Source organism: Culex pipiens, chromosome 1 (genome assembly GCF_016801865.2).
Source record: "Culex pipiens pallens isolate TS chromosome 1, TS_CPP_V2, whole genome shotgun sequence".
NCBI lineage: Eukaryota > Metazoa > Arthropoda > Insecta > Diptera > Culicidae > Culex > Culex pipiens.
Window position 1 is genome coordinate 94,616,556 of NC_068937.1, and position 17,495 is coordinate 94,634,050.

The 17,495-nt window shown below is 36.3% G+C and overlaps 1 protein-coding gene across 3 annotated transcripts in view; it reads left to right on the forward strand.

Moving 5' to 3' along the window:
- Positions 1-17,495, forward strand: part of LOC120427078 (uncharacterized) — a 108,245-nt gene that overhangs the window by 25,183 nt on the left and 65,567 nt on the right. For all 3 annotated transcript variants that reach the window (XM_052706648.1, XM_052706647.1, XM_052706649.1), the window contains exon 2: positions 12,127-13,030. In XM_052706648.1, coding sequence (XP_052562608.1) covers positions 12,769-13,030 — 262 coding nt within the window. In that variant the 5' untranslated portion in view covers positions 12,127-12,768. The remainder of the gene's footprint in view (positions 1-12,126; positions 13,031-17,495) is intronic.

The window sequence follows — 17,495 nt, forward strand, 5'->3', positions numbered from 1 at the left end:
TCAAAATATTATTCAACTGGTCACATGATATTGCACTTTTCTTCAAAAAATAGTTCTTTAAATAGTCATTTTAGTGGGAAAGCAAATTTTGCTAGAAAAGAATTCAGATTAAATTATTTACGTCAAATGGATCATTAGCACTGTAGCTCTTTATGTCTCTTTAAATAAATATCTGTTTGTAATTTTATTTTCTTTCTATAAATGCATTAAATATTAGGGTTAGTTGTATTTATTATAATTCTGCCCTAAACTCATTTAGCAAAATAAATATATTTCCGAAAACATGTCGCCAACATTCTATTGGAACCTGTTTCAGAGTATGGTTTCCCTAATGTAATGCTTTAAACACTACTCTATCAAGCTCAATATATGCTTTCAATCCAATTTTTTCTATTGACTTGATTGATCGATTAATTGATTAAAAGATGCGTTTTAACAAGAGCTGATCGAGTGGCAGTTCATATTCAAGCAATATTTTTAAAGAAAAATCTTTGAAGAAAGCTGTTCTTTGTTTGGTATTTTTAAATATTATTTCTGTTGTACTTGAACAAATTGATAAAGTATTTATTTTTAACATTTTTGGAACAAAAAAACAGCCACTTCAATAATGCATTTTTTGTACATATCAAAAATTATAACAAGATTATCAAACTTTACAATTTAGATTTTTTTTTCTGTCAGGTTCAGGCAATCTAGGGCACTCAGGAACCTTCCTCTTGATCGGCCAACTCCAGACCAGGTTCAAGCATAGCGGGAATTCGAAACTCCACCAGGCCCCAACCCTCTCCCCTCTCTGTTCTCCCTCGTACGCAACTCCACACGCACGCGTGTACATTTCAACGTGCGTATCGAAAGCGGCTGGGTTGAAGAAAGAAGCGAAAAAAAAGCTCTCCGGAATAGTCAAGAAGTAGGGCATCCCCACATTGCGTGAACCAGCTCCAGCTTCGTACTCTTCTTGGCATCGTTGGATTGTAACAGGGTCGGTTTTGGAGATTTGATAGCGCGCGCGTTGAGGTTCGCTGAAGAAGGGAAGAATTTCTCCGGGCTAAAATGTAAACACACACACACACACACAGCGTTCAGCTCTTTTAAGAAGTGGCTCTGGTTGCTCGACTTGATGGATCTCGGAGGGGGTAAGAAGATTGGTACTAGGCTTAAACCTATCAACGGGAGAGAGAGATAGTGGGATCAACTAAAGGGAAAGAAAAAAAAACAGTTGAATCTTAAACCAGGTGAAACGAGACTCGATTGTTTTAACGGAGATGTGTGCACGCAAAGAGACGTAGACCCAGCAGCAACAGATGATGAAGATATGACCGGGGTGAAACGGTTTTGGAAAATGTAGAAACAGGCAGACCTGTTGCAGCCTGGGAGATGACTTTGGAAATACGTCCAAATGGGATGCAGTCCGAAAAGAGGTGGCACGTGCACGGACTGATTTTGACTTCTAAAGGCTCTGAGGGGCAAACAAGAGATCCAGTATTTTAAACTTTTTTGATTTTCTCTTGAGATATGACGAAAAAAAAAAACTTTTCATACAAATTTTTAAATTGAAAACTGCTTTTAAAAGGTTAAACACATCTGTTTGGTAGGACGCACATTTTTAATAAATTTTATTCAATTATTTTGCCTTCCTCACTGAGGTAAGGCTATAATCCTGCTCTAAAAATGAACTTCGTATAAAAACGTCGTAGACCCACCTTATGTATACATATCGACTCAGAATCGAAAACTGAACAAATGTCTGTGTGTATGTGTGTGTGTATGTGTGTGTGTATGTGTGTGTGTATGTGTGTGTGTATGTATGTATGTGACCAACAAACTAGCTCATGTTTCTCGGCACTGGCTAAACCGATTTGACCGGAACTTGTTGCATTCGACTTGGTTTTGGGTCTTATAGATCGAGTTTTATACAGATTGAAGTTTCGATAAGTAGTTCAAAAGTTATGTATAAAAATGTGTTTTCACATATATTTGGATCTCACTTAACTGTATGTAAACTATGTCCGGGTCCATCATCCGACCCATCGTTGGTTAGGTTATCTAAAGACCTTTCCAATGAGTCCAAAACATTGAAGATCTGACAACCCTGTCTCGAGATATGGCCACTTAAGTGATATTGATGTACTTTTTTGAAGCCGGATCTCACTTAAATGTATGTAAACAATGTCCGGATCTATCATCCGACCGATTGTTGGTTAGGTTATCAAAATACCTTTCCAACGAGTGCAAAACATCGAAGATCTGACAACCCTGTCTCGAGATATGGCCACTTAAGTGATATTGATGTACTTTTTTGAAGCCGGATTTCACATAAATGTATGTAAACTATGTCCGGATCCACCATCCGACCCATCGTTGGTTAGGTTATCAAAAGACCTTTCCAACGAGTGCAAAACATCGAAGGTCTGGCAACCCTGTCTCGAGATATGGCCTCTTAAGTGATATTGATGTACTTTTTTGAAGCTGGATCTCACTTAAATGTATGTAAACTATGTCCGGATCCATCATCCGACCCATTGTTAGTTAGGTTATCAAAAGACCTTTCCAATGAGTGCAAAACATCGAAGATCTGACAACCCTGTCTAGAGATATGGCCCCTTAAGTGATATTGATGTACTTTTTTGAAGCCGGATTTACTTAAATGTATGTAAACTATGTCCGGATCCATCATACGACCCATCGTTGGTTAGGTTATCAAAAAACCTTTCCAACGAGTCCAAAACATTGAAGATCTGGCAACCCTGTCTCGAGATATGGCCCCTTAAGTGATATTTATGTACTTTTTTGAAGCCGGATCTCACTTAAATGTATGTAAACTATGTCCGGATCCACCATCCGACCCAACGTTGGTTAGGTTATCAAAAAACCTTTCCAACGAGTTCAAAACATTGAAGATATGGCAACCCTGTCTCGAGATATGGCCACTTAAGTGATATCGATGTACTTTTTGGAAGCCGTATCTAAAAAATAGATGAAACTTGTGTACAGCCATTGTTGTGAGGAAGGCTCCAACCACAGAAGTGGATTAAGTTAGTTTTTTCCATAACAATGATTCCCTTAAAAAATTACTGCAACAAACCCTTTCATCGATTTTTTTTGGAGGTTCCTTGTTTAGTTACCCCAGTTTTCAACGTAATTTAATCTCGGCAATTCTCAGAACGGACGAGAAAGTCTTCAATCAACCCAATCCAACCCAACAGGTCCCATGTCGCTTAAATCTACCTGCCCACTTTCCAATCCCATGCAGCAACTCCCAAAAAATAAACAATACTACCTTCCCCAGAAAAAAAAACACTTTTCCAAACAAGTACACAAACTGCATTGCTCGTTGCTTTGTATTTCAACAGGTTGTCCTCAATAGCATGTCATACACTCAAAGTTCTCCCAATTCCCAGCTCCACCGGACCCAGACCCTGAAGTTCGGCCGAGAAACAAGTCCATTTCCCGTAACTCTGTCCAGCTTGGCCCAGCCAGCCGTATACAAACAGTTAGGTCTTTTCTGAATTACTCCTCCCCCCCCCCCTCGCTCCCCTCTGGTTCTTCTGGGTGCCCTTTTCCAGTTCCACCAGTAGACTTGGTTGGATCTTCGACTTCGGGCCTGCTAAACGAAGTCAAGTCTCCGCTCGACTCTCGGATCTCGGGCTTGGGATGTACCACTGCAAAACGAGCAGTGCACACAACACTCACATATATAGAAAATAATACAAGATGAAGAGAAAAAAAAAACAGCCTTAACCAACCAACGGAATAAATATTTAAATCATTTCTTTTCTTTTCGTTGATTCTGCTTCGTGAACTTTCTTCGCAAGCATCAGTGACGACGACGACGACGACAAACGATCAACGAAAGAAGAAATTTCTTTTTTGGACTTGCGCCGCAGTGATTCTCTGGAAAATTGATTTCAACATTGTGTAGTGATTTTCTCTTAATCAAACTCAAAATAATAACTTTCTGGAGATTTTTGTTTTGTTTGAATTTAAATGCCGGTTTTTGCTTGTTTTTTTTTTCATAATAAGTTGACTAACAATTGGTCTTTTGCCTTGTTTTTTTTGTATGAATTGAATTAAAATTGTATGTTTTAATGAAGATGAATACATTAACTATGGCTTTATTTTCCATTAAGAACACACAGAACATTTAAACGGGGGTCTGTCTTTTTCTGATTAATTCTGCTGATTTTAAATTTATAAGGGTAATTTAATTAATTAATTAATAATTCTGGAGGATAACCCTAAATCGAGCATAATTTATATATCTAACAAATACAGAAAAAATTAAAATGCAATCAATTTGAAAAAAAAAATGCTATCACACAAGTTTATGCTACGAAATAATAAAGTTTCAACCATTTTTTATTGATCTAATTCTTTGAAGAAGCGGAGAAACCACAACAAGGAAAACTATTTGTGGGGACTCTATAAAACAAATTGTAAATTAATAATTTCAATTTTAACTAAACCTTTTAATGAATTTTCCTAAATAAGGATTCGGAGAATTTTCGAAAACAAAGAATCGATTTCGTGTCTTCGGAAAAGTTTGTTGCTATAACCAAAACCTACTTTTCCTTTTCAAAGAAATAAATACACGGAAAAAATTATATGACTTTTAAAAATCATTTCTAGATGCAACTTTTTTGATTAGGTGTACCGTTTTCATGTTATAGGCTTTTTCGAAAAATTTGTAATTTTTTACATTCTTATAAAAAAAACTAGAAGAAAAGAACATTTTTTTTTCATTTTAAACTTTATTTATCGGACTGCTTTTAAAGTTAAAATTTTGAATGAAAATTGATACTGAGAAAAACTAATTTTTCGCAAAATTTTAACAATAAGCTAAATTATGCAAAAACATATATATAATAATCGAAATTACAAGTCAGAATTTCAACATTTCAATTTAAAAACCAAAAAAAAAAACATTGAAAAATACATTATACACACTACATGCAATTATCAGTATTTAAAAAAAAATTGTGCTACCCGCGGTATATTTTTCCGTGAACATTAAGATAAAAAAATCGGCAAGTCTGATATTTGGCACCATGAAAGAAAAGCTCTTTCCCGACATTTTGCGGGTCCGACGAAATATTTCGTCGGGGGGTCTAGAACAACTTTTTTTTTTGAAGATTTTTTTTCGATTTCATATGATTTTTCTTCAGAAAATTCGATGGAAATTGATGGGTTCATGTTCATATCCATCAAATTTCTTATGAATGTGCCTCAAGAGACTCTTAATTACATATTTGACTTCAAATAAAAAGTTTCCAACCCAAATTTACCAGATTTCTAGCTTTCTTTGAAATAATTCCAACATCCATGCTGGAAACCTTAAAACGACCGACAATACAGCAACAGATAGCCCGGATACAAATTCGAGCTTAAAACATTGCTAAACTTAGAGTATTTCATTTAAAAGCTATTTATTACCCAAAAGATTCCCAATATAATTTTTCTAATCCTCTGTCATATAACACTATGACATTTTAAAACATTTTCGAATCAATCGCATTGGAGAGAACAGTTTTTTTTTCCATAAAATAAAGTATCAATTTTGGTTCAATATAAGTAGAGATATACCGAATTTTCCAAAATAAAAGTGACTTTCTTCAAAATTCCTGAATTTAATTCTCATTCAAACGATGAACACTGCTTACTTAGATTTTTAAGGATGAAAACATTTGTCTGAAACTTAAAACTTATGTAAAATTTTGATGAAATTTATGGAAATTATTTTATTAGAATTATTAAAAACAACTCAGTAGGCTGTGTTCATCATTTGAATGGGAATTAAATTCTGAAATTTTGGAGAAAGTCACTTTTAATTTTACGAAATTGAGTATATCTCTGCTTATATTGAACAAAAATAGATATTTTTTATGAAAATTGTTCAGAAAATTGTTCCTCTACAATGTGATTGATTCGAAAATGTTTTAAAATGCCATGGTGTAATATGGCAGAAGATTGAAAAAATAATGTTGGGAAGCTTTTGGGTAATAGCTTTTAAATGAAATACTCTAAGTTTAGCAATGTTTTAAGCTCGAATTTGTATCCGGGCAATCTGTTGCTGTATTTTCATGACAAATTTTACAAAGAAATGATTTTTATTCGGTCGTTTTGAGGTTTCCAGCATGGATTTTGGGGTTGTTTCAAAGAAAGCTAGAAATCTGGTAAATTTGGGTTGGAAACTTTTTATTTGAGGTCAAATTTGTAATTTAGAGTCTCTTGAGGCACATTCATGAGAAATTTGATGGATATGAACATTAACTTATCGATTTACATCGACTTTTCTGAAGAAAAAACTTACAGAAGTCTGTCCCAAAAAAATAAAAATAAAAAAATTAATTCGATCTGTGGCTACTATCTGAAATAAATCTTTAGATGAAATAGTTTTTTACCGAGTTGGATAAATACGATGAATGCTAAAAAAAATCAAGTTTTGCAACGAGTTGCTAACAACTTTTTTTTGCAATTCCGAAAAACGCTTTTTGAATGGAACTTTATGTCAAATATCAATGCGTTAAGTAAATTCACCTTTCAAAACAGAAAAAAAATATTGAAAATTGTTACTTTTCGGTACCAGTGTTGAAAAGTAGAGTTGAAAGGTATTGATTTTCCGTTCTGGCCGTTCCGTCGCTCGAGAATGACAAGAAAAGTAAGAAGTTTCACGAAGGAATTGCAAAATGGATTTTAACACCACATTTCCATTCACAGCGTCAATCCTTTTGTTTCTATCTTTTAAAAGTTGAAGCAAAACTTTTATTTCACTACATTTTTATGTTCTCTTGACAATAATGTCAAATTCACAATTTTAATACAACCTAATTTAAGAAATAATACTATTTATACAATAAAACCTTTATAACAAATTTGTAATTTATTGTAAGGATTTTTACATGAAAAAATTAAAAACGATTTTTAAAGCCTTTGATATTTTTAAATTGACCGAAATTTACAAGAGATTTCCTCCTCTCAGCTTTGCTCCCCACAAAACGCGTCTTTATCGTCCTCCCCCATCCCCCCGCTCAAACCCCACCACCCCCTCGAGACTGTTAGTATTTCCGCGCCGATGATCGCGATCATTCTTCGATCTTCCTTTTTGGAACTTTCTTCGTAGAGCGCTTGCTGGCTCACGCTGTTGAAGAATTTTCATTCGCTTGCTTGGATCTTCTCTTCTTGGGCTCACGCACCAGCACACCGCCGACCGTGAGCTTCGGCAATGTTCGGCTGTGACCTGCTTTCTTTCCGAAGCGCGTCTGCCCGCTGCGATCGTGCGCGCACACGAGAGAGCGGAGCTTGAAGAAAGTGCGAGAGAGAGTGCTTTGGGGGCACGCTCGTGTGAGTGATCTGATGTGGGGTGGTGGGTGTTCTAGTTTCGTTTTTTTAGAAGGTGGTCTAGCTAGAGAGGCGGTGAGATTCTCTTTCTTTGCGAGAAGAAGATCTCTTTCGATCGATGGCTGTTGGTTTGGTTGGAGAGCTTTTGGGTTGGAAGTGGGGGGATCGCTCTTGGCTTTTGGAGTTGTGTGTGCGGGCTCTTGGATTTCTGCGGGTCGTAAAAGCCGTCTCGCATGGGTATTTTCTTGCTATGGGAAAATGAGCATTTTATTCTGCTGTTTCGGGATAGTGGGAGTTTGAATGAGTAGGGCATAATTCAAGTTTAAAAAAAAAGTTCTCAAACAATCAAAAAGCAAGTAATTCAGATTCGTTTGTTCTTTGTTAACACTCTAACGCTCGCGTAGTCATTTCACACCTATTTTTTTTCTTTAAAATCTTATAACTTTTGATAGAATTGACCAAAATGGATGCTTCCGGTTGCAAAAGATCCAGATTTGACTTATCAACTGTCCGATGGGGGGCAAATATGGTCCAGTTTTACCGGAGATATTCTTGATTCCGTTCCGTCCGGCCCTCCTATATGGGGTTTAGGTCAATATAACAAAAACTTGTCCACAGAACAAAACCGGAAATGATGCAAAACTTTAAGGCATCATCCTAATACATCATTCTGCAAAAATAATTGACATGATTAAGTCATACGGGGCACCGGAGACGGTTCCAATTGGGCACCAATCGACATCAGCTCGGTGCACCGTTTCCGGTTGCAACCTGTTCCAGTGCCCGAAGGTCTTGACCATATCATTTATTTATGCAGGATGATGTATTAGGATGATGCCTTGAAGTTTTGCATCATTTCCGGCTTTTTTCTGTGGACAACTTTCTGTAATATTGACCTAAAACCCATATAGGAGGGCCGAGGTACCCCAAGGGAAACCGGAATATCTCCGGTAAAACTGGACCATATTTGCACCCCATCGGATAGTTTAAAATAAAGACAAATCTGGATCCTTTGCAACCAGAAGCATCCAATTTTGTCAATTCTATCAAAAGTTATAAGATTTTTAAGAAAAAATAGGGGTGAAATGACTACCCGAGCGTTTGAGTGTTAATTACTTACAATAACTTGATGCAAAAATTAAGTGTTTATCGAGCAATTCCAGCTCAAATAAGGAATTTTTCTTGTACTGTTGTACCCGACCCTCTCCGATTTTAATGAAACTTTTTAGACATGTTATCCTAGGCCTATTTAAGCCATTTTTGTGTATATGGAGCCAGTTGCACTCGAAAATAACATTTGAGTATGTCACAAGTTATTCAAATATTTTTGTATTTTGTTATTTAAAAAATTACTGTAGCTCAAGGCCGTTGCATCGTATCAAAAAGTGGTCAAAGATAAACTTGTAGGAAATTGAACGGGCTTTCTGAAAAAAAAATACACTGAAAGAAAATGCCATTTCGATGAGATTTTTAAATTTTTAAGCATAAAAGCTAAATTTAAAGGTGATGTCACGATTTTTTTTCGTTTAAAATTTTTAAGGAAATAGCCCAAGATGTTACAAAAAGACTCAAGAAAAATGCAGAATGGTATGTCTCTCCTAAAAAAAAATACAAAAATCATTTACTAAAACTGTTTTTTAGGAAAGTGGTCTAAACGTTGAAATTTTCTAAAACCGATAGTGGGAATCGATTTCCCAGACAATTTTACATAAAAGTCTCCATATTGACCATTGTCCTATATGTCCAATCCTTGTGAAGATACAGTGGCTTTAAAAATAAAAATATTGAAAAAATGTTTTTTTTTGCTGGTTTTTGTAAATTTTTATATGACAGACATTATCTTTCAATCTCGAAAATATTTTCAACGGAAAGCTCGTCAAATTTCTCATAAGTTTGCCTTTGACAGTATTTGAATTGGATGTATGGGCTTACAGATATAAGCTTAATAACATTGCTCATAACTGAAAATAGATTTTTTTTTGCAGTGTGGTAGAAACCTGGATAGTTAATAAGGTTACGTAAATATTAAAACGAGTCAAATTGAAAAGTTGTCAAAGGCAAACTTATAGGAAATTGGACGAGCTTTCCGGTAAAAATATTTTCGAGACTGAAAAATATAGTCTGTCATATAGAAATTGTCAAAAACCAGCAAAACAAACTATTTTTTCAACATTTTTATTTTTAAAACCACTGTATCTTCACAAGGATTGGACACAAGACAATGGTCAATATGGAGACTTTTATGTAAAATTGTCTGGGAAATCGATTCCCACTATTGGTTTTAGAAAATTTTGACGTTGAGACCACTTTTCTAAAAAAAACAAATTTTATGAATGATTTTTCTATTTTTTTAGGAGAGACATACCATTCTGCATTTTTCTTGAGTCATTTTATAACATCTTAGGCTATTTCCTCAAAAATTTTGAACGAAAAAAAATCGTGACATCACCTTTAAATTTAGCTTTTATACTTAAAAATTTAAAAATCTCATCAAAATGGCGTGTATTTTTCTTTCAGTGTATTTTTTTCAGAAAGCCCGTCAATTATCCTACACTGAAATAAAAAAAAGTACCAAATTCCTAAATTCTAGTAATTTTGGCTCCTTTCCTTATTTAGTAATTGGGTTTTTCGGATTACTTAATAAGAAAAGGAGGCAACATTCCTAAAATTAAGAAATCTGATACTTTTTTTTTATTTCAGTGTAAAAGTTTGTCTTTGGCCACTTTTTGATACAATACAACGGCTTTAATTAACTTACGCCCTTCTCAAATGTTATTTTCGAGTGCAACTGGCTCCATATACACATAAATGGCTTAAATAGGCCTACATAGGATAACATGTCTAAAAAGTTTCATTGAAATCGGAGAGGGTCGGGTACAAAAGTACCAGAAAAATTCCTTATTTGAGCTGGAATTGCCCTATCTCAAATATATCAAAAAATCTTTTATTTCTGTTAATTTACCATTTATTTTTGTTAATCATTTGCACATTTTTTTTTAAATCACAAGCGAAAACGAGAAAATAAATAAGCTTTTTTTAGATTATTTGAATTCAATAACAGATATCAAACTTATATATTTTTTCAATTGATATTGTGCGTCAATAATCAACCTTGGCAACTCTTACCTAAAAAAAATGTGTTTTCAAAAAATCTAAAAATGCCCGAAATGACATGTTTTAGGTGACAAAAATATGTTGCCGAGTAATTTTTATAAATCGGGGATTTGGAAAAAATAGTTATTTTGCTTTTATTCAGTTAATGGTGTAATATTGAAATTATGGCCAATTTTTTTATTTTAGTCTTGATTTCAAAATTCTTAAAACAATTTTTTAAAGCGATCAAAAAAATCCACAAATGTGTCATCTGTTAACATTGAAAATTGGACCATTAGTTGCTGAGATATTATTGTAAAATTAGAAGCTTCCAAGGGAATATTTTGATCTGTACTTCTCCATGACGTTGCGAGGTTTTGTCCCCTGAAAAATATCAAAACGTTTCAAAAATTAAAAAAAAGGAAGAACGGACAGTTGATTTTTATAAAAAAAAAAACATTAATAATAATGTAGATTTCTTAGAGGCATGAAAACTTTCAAAAAATAATATGCAATTAGGAAGTGTTTTTTTAAATATATTTTGGTTTTATTGACAAAAACGGACCGAAGTCTTGGAAAATTGTAATTCCGTTTTCTTTTATGAGTTGAAAAACATACACAAAGGATTAACTCAAATACATTCCAGACTCGTTAATCCGAAGTTCTCGACAAAGATTTACTTTGGATAACCGAACTACAAAACAAATTTTCGTTGTCTTGTTTTAAGTCGTTGAGCTCAAATATGACCCCAAAAATGCTCTAACATGATTTGGAAATGTTAAATCCAAGATGGCGGCCAAAATGACATTGATGAAATATTTGGAAAATGCATTTGGTAATTCAACATTCCATCAACCACTCAAATTTGACTGAAATGGGATAACAGAATTTGAATTGAAAATTCATTGAATTTGAAAATTCATGAGCAACTATTATAATATGTAGTATAAATCTGAGGGTAAACAAGGAAATTCAAGCAAAATTAAACCTCCCGCTTTACCCACTGTGCCAACTTTCTTCGGCGTCGCGCAACTCTCGCCCACCGACCTCAACCCAAAGCACTATTTGATGATGATGCTTTCTTCCGTTCCCACACTCTCAATCCGAACCACCTCGCACAAACTCAAACACTCTCACACACACGTCACGCCACGCGCACATCAACCCCCTGCTTTGCGCTCCCACTTCGGCACACGCGGGCTCTCTCTCTCTCTTGTTCTCCCGATGGAGCCGCACGGTCGTTGAGCTTTCGCGAGAGAGCTTTTCTGCGCTGTTTTGGTTCTCCTCAAGCTTCTGGGCTTGCGCGCGCGCGCACGCTGAGTTCTTCACCGTCGTCAACCTCCTTCCAAGATTCCAAGCTTCGTTCGCTCGCTCTCTCTCTCCCTCTCTCGTGCAAGTTTCCCCCGCAGAGACTCTTGGGCTGCCACTTTTTTTTCGGAACACGGCCTCGGCCCGCGGACCTGTTGGCAGCCAGAAAGCAGAATCACCAATCAGATTAGATCGTGCCCGTGCCGAGGAAAGAAAGTCTTTTTCTTCTCCGCGACCTTCTAGTGGACTGTGCTTTCTCCGCGAGCTCCGCGCGCTCAGTAGTGTCTAGCAGGTCGGCCAAGTGTCGACAACGTGATCCGGACTTTGCGCCAAGGATTCTAACGGTTTTTTTTCTGTGTTCTATCGTCTCTGTTTCTAACGTTTGTGCAGGTTCTACGGAGTAAGCGTGTTGCCCCCAACCCCTTGGATATACATCGCTAACGCTCCACGCAACGAAGAGTACAAATGTGAAGATTTTTACGAACGTCAAATCGTGATTGGTGTTAAAAGAGGAAAAACTGGGCCGATTTGCGTGTGTTAAGAACCACCGGAAATGTGTCCTACGGTGGCAATGGGCCAAATCAACCGGAAGTCACCAACAGCTGCAGGCTTGGTGAAGGGTTTCTAAACGACCAGGAAGAATCGGTCAACCGATCTAGTGTGTGTATTCAAACAAGTTCTGACAAACGACGCGAGTGTGTGCGCCGAAGGCTCGAAGCCATTCCCCAGAAGAGAAGCCTCAGATAGAGAGACCTGGCCGGAGGAAGAAAGCCTAACAGATCTAAAACAGTTATAAACGAATTCTTATTTTCTGTGTCACTTCTTCGCCCGTGCGTTCGTTCGTTCGTTCGCAGAGTACGCTGGGTTGTTCTGCGCTGCGATCTCCAGATCTAGGAATATACACCGTAAGATCGGCGAAGAAACATTGTGGTGTTGAGGTTTGTGCAAGATCTCCAGAGGAGTAAAAGGAAGAGAAATTAGGACAGTGTCGTCGCGTGTAGTGAAGAACTGTGCGTGCGAACTTGTGTGTGCATGTGTGAGTCCGGAATGTCCCTGTCAATGAATTCGGGAGGCAATACTATGGTCAATAGTATTGGGAACAGTATCGGCGGCGTCGTAGGTATCGTGAGCAACGGAGGAGGAATGATCGTCACCCAGAACGGGGGCGGACCGATTGGGAACGGAAACGGTAACATCATCAGCGGCAGCAACCACAACAACGGCAACGGCAACAACATGGGCAACTCGACACCAGCCACTCCGACACAAAACTGCCAGTCGATTAGATATTGCTGTAAGTAGAGAGAGATTTGATATTTTTGGTGTTGTATGACTAACTGAATCATTTTGATGTCCTTAAATCAGGGTTGTGAAGATTTATAACCCTATTAACTCCAACTATCAAGATTTCTCAATCCGACTAAGACTCTTCTTTAGCTCTTCATGAAAAAAAAAACTACACTCTACCGATTCCGTATCCTACTCTAACAACAAAGTTTTTCGTAAGGTTGTAATCAGGTATCTTTGAAAGTAACTCCAACTCCATCTTCTGACCATTTAGTGATACCAACTCTGACTCTGGCTTCTACTATGCTACTCCTCTGACTCCAGATATTCAAAATACCCGACTCCTACTCCTGTAACAGCTTTCATATGACGCTTTAAGGTGAAACGGGACGCCAGTTCTTGGACAACTTCTGTTCAACTTATATCATCTTCTGAACTCGACAAGTTGCTTGCTATCGACCTATTTAGCGTCTGCAAAAAAACAGAACTTCGTAAGTTACGGTATTTTCTTAGAGGTGCTTTCAAAAACTCAAGTCGTAAAGTCAATATGACGCTGGCTTCCCGTTTCCGACTCTAGCTTCTCGGAATTTGTCGACTCCGACTCCTACGTTGGCTCCAACTCCACGGCCCTGCTTAGGAATAGTGTAATTTCCACTTATATAACAAAATGTTACAAATAATCATTGGTTACTAAATCTGTTACGTAATTTATGCACGATTTCTTCTATTTTTCAAGTCTACTAACTAAATTACTCAAATTAATCATGCACATGCTGCAGATATGCTATGGAAAATTTTGATTTCTTCTAACTCTAAGTCCACCATGGGACGTGTAAACACAAGATTAAATTTAGGTTAGGTAGCGTTCTTTTGTTACGTAACGCACCCCCTCCCCCCCCCCTTGCTGCGTTACGTAATAAAAGCACGCTCCCTTATGAGGGGCAAGATATTATACAAAATAATTCTACTGGAAATAGTTGCCTACCATGTTTGCTTTTGACATTTCATGTAATATAAATATCAACAAAAAATGATCTATCATACCTGAGATGAATATGTTTTTGTGCTTTGCATGTTTATTAGGGTGACAATAACAAAATCGACATCAGAAATACCCCTTGACTCGATTCCTCTGCCGAAAATAAACAACTGTGCCAATTTTGAGCCAAATCGGTTGAGGTTTAAGGGTCGCTATAGATCGTCCCGCCCGTGTGGATCAATCGGGCCGCGCACTGGACTCACAATCCAGAGGTCGCCGGTTCGAATCCCGCGGCGGGCGCTCTAAAATTCTTTGTGTAAATATGGGTATTCGGCGCCGTCGCTCCGTGCCATACTTTCATACACTTAGGAGCCCAGGGCGGCAAAGTCCTTGTAGATAAAAAGGAAGACACTAGTGGTTGGTACTAGCAATGGTGGCCGACAGCTATAAAGTCAACTTCGTTTATAGATTGTTAATGTTAGTGAAAAAAAACTTTTTATGCAAAAACGGCATCTTTAAATCACTAAGAACTCTTCAGGGTTAACTCGGATCGTTCTAAAGATTCACACAGATTTTTAACTTTTTTTAACATTCCTTAAAAACACAGCGATATTTGAGGTGTTTGTTTAGAAATAAGGTTAAGATGAAACGGACAGCAATTTTCTCCATCTAATATTGAGTTGAATTCAATTTGCTTACCGTTGTATGAAAAATACGGCTATCAAAATCTTACTTACTCGGACTCCATCGAAGAAAACAAACTGAAAAAAAAAAAACATAAAAAGAGTGTCCCGTTTCACCTTAATCATATGTCCGTCAAACTAACTCAAAAAATCACCCTGTATCTTAACGGGATCGTTTCGTGATTTTTCAACCTTTCAATATGTGTAAGTTTGAGTATTCTAATAAAATTTGTTAAATAAACCATACACACCTTATTTCGAATAAAAAAACTCTCTGCCGACGGCGAAAGTGTTTCACTTACTTCATTCGAGTATAATTGTAGAATCGAATGAAAAAAGTGAAAGTGAAGTCAACTGTCATTTGTTTGATTAATAACACCTGCAACATCAAGGACTTCCAGACGGATTTTTAACTTTTAGCAGCTATTTATATCTCAGGCAAATATTGTCCGAGTTTGATGATTCTTACTACATTTGATCCGGAAGAATATCTACACAGTAAAACCAAATCATGGTTTCAATTATACATCTGGGAATGAGTACATTTTTTATGTCAGCTAAAATGTGTAATTTTACCTATAAAAATGTGTAAATTTACCTCTTTTTCAGTGTAATTTTACTTTTTAAGTCAAGTACAAGCAAATTTCGCCCGTGTGGATCAATCGGACCGCGCACTGGACTCACAATCCAGAGGTCGCCGGTTCGAATCCCGCGGCGGGCGCTCTAAAATTCTTTGTGTAAATACGGGTATTCGGCGCCGTCGCTCCGTGCCATACTTTCATACACTTAGGAGCCCAGGGCGGCGAAGTCCTTGTAGATTAAAAGGAAGACACTACCCAAGTAACATTTTAGGCTTTATCAAAGCTGTCGCAACCGCTATAAAACCTATCAGCCAAAACCAACATTAAAACCCCTTAGTCGTAACACACTCCCCAGAACCTTGATAAACCCCACTTAAAACCCAAAAGGACCTCCGCAAAAGGTTGTTACGGCCTATTTATAAAACCTACATAGGAGTTCAAGGCTTTACAACTGAATCCTAACAACATCCGCAGGGCCTTGATAAAACCTTTGTTAAAACCTAGTCAGGAGTTATGGAAAAATGACATTTCATACGTCTTTAAACGTCTTATGCCAAATAGGTTTTATTTTGGCAAAAAATAAGTCTTCGTCTTGCCAAATGAAATTATGGAGATGGTTGTCAAAAATGGCGATGATAAATAACAGATATTAGAGGTAATCCAAATAATTTGAAAGCTTATTTCTCACAATTGATGGCTCAAATTCAGCTGCGGTTGAAATTTTATTGATAAATGTAGGGGAGATAGAGCCAAAAAATTCAACTCGCTTCATCAAAAATCAATATTTTGTAATCATAGTGTTTAATGTTAAAAAATATTTTATTGCAATTCTTTGAAAAAAATGATCAAAATATTTTAAAACATCTATCGCTATATAAATCATACCAGAAATTCAGCATAAATGTGTATTTTCATCAAATTTAAATCAAATTTTTCAGTTTTCTATTTTTTTAATCAAGATGGCGGTCAATCATATTCAATCAGAGCACGCGTCTAGCGCCATATTTATGCACTGCTATTTGGCCGCGATAAATGCTCTTTAAGGAGCTTATGGTTTTAAGTGAGCTTTTTACATGCCTAATGGCACTTGACAGCTACAACACCCTAGGTTTTAACAAAGCATGCGATAAAACCGTTTGGCATGGCTTTGCCATCTGGTTTTCAAGCCTCTGTTAAAACTTTCATAAAACCTTATTGAAAGCCAGTCGGCTTTTATTTCCACCCGGTTTTATGTCCGAGGCATAAAACCCTGTTAGAACCTATTAATTAGCTCTTGCTTGTTGGTTGCGGTGAATGCCCAAATAAAACTATTAGGCAATCAAGATGCTACAATAAACCCTTAATAAAACTTGGTCGTGGCTAGCTGGTTTAAAAATGTTACTTGGGTAGTGGTTGGTACTAGCAATGGTGGCCGACAGCTATAAAGTCAACTTCGTTTTCGTTTACAAGCAAATTTTACACCTTCCTATTTTAAACAAGTTATTACTGTGTGAAATGAGATCCACCATTGTTGATCCAAAATAAAAACCTCTAACCTAAACATCCGGAACAACTCACATTTCCATACTTGTTTTGTTCTGTTTCAAGCAAAAACCTATTATTTTAAGGCGAGAATGATTTTAATCATTTAAAGAAAACAAACAATTTTTCTAAGGCAGTGATAACAATAATTTCATCTTTAATCTAGGGTAAATGCATCTATTATGGATCTTCTTTGATGCAAGAAGTATTCAAACACATTAGCCAAAATAAAGATGTTTAAATTTTAATTTCCAACTTTTTGGACCTCCTTGAAGATAAAGGTGATCCTTAAAACAACACGTTGAAATTAAGAAGATAAAGGTGATCCTTAAAACAACACGTTGAAATTATCTTTCCCTCAAATATTTTTCATTGCTAAAATTCTACTCTTAATTTGCTAAAACCAATTAGCGAATATTTGAACTGGGCGGTTATTGAGTCCTTTCCTGTTTTTTGTTTTGTTTGGAACTATCAAAATAAGATAAAAATATAAAATTTTTAATTAAGATTTTTTCACATAATTTGTGTACTTTTTTATTTGCGGCTTAATTTTTAACCCTAGAATGTATTGACTAAATCTAAATCAGAATACAAAAATATTGCTCATAAATTTTTATCAAGACAAATATATTTGATACACTAGTTTCTAAACATAATATGGTTCCGTTGTTTTCAAATTGGTTTATTCTATGATTCAAGAACTTTCAA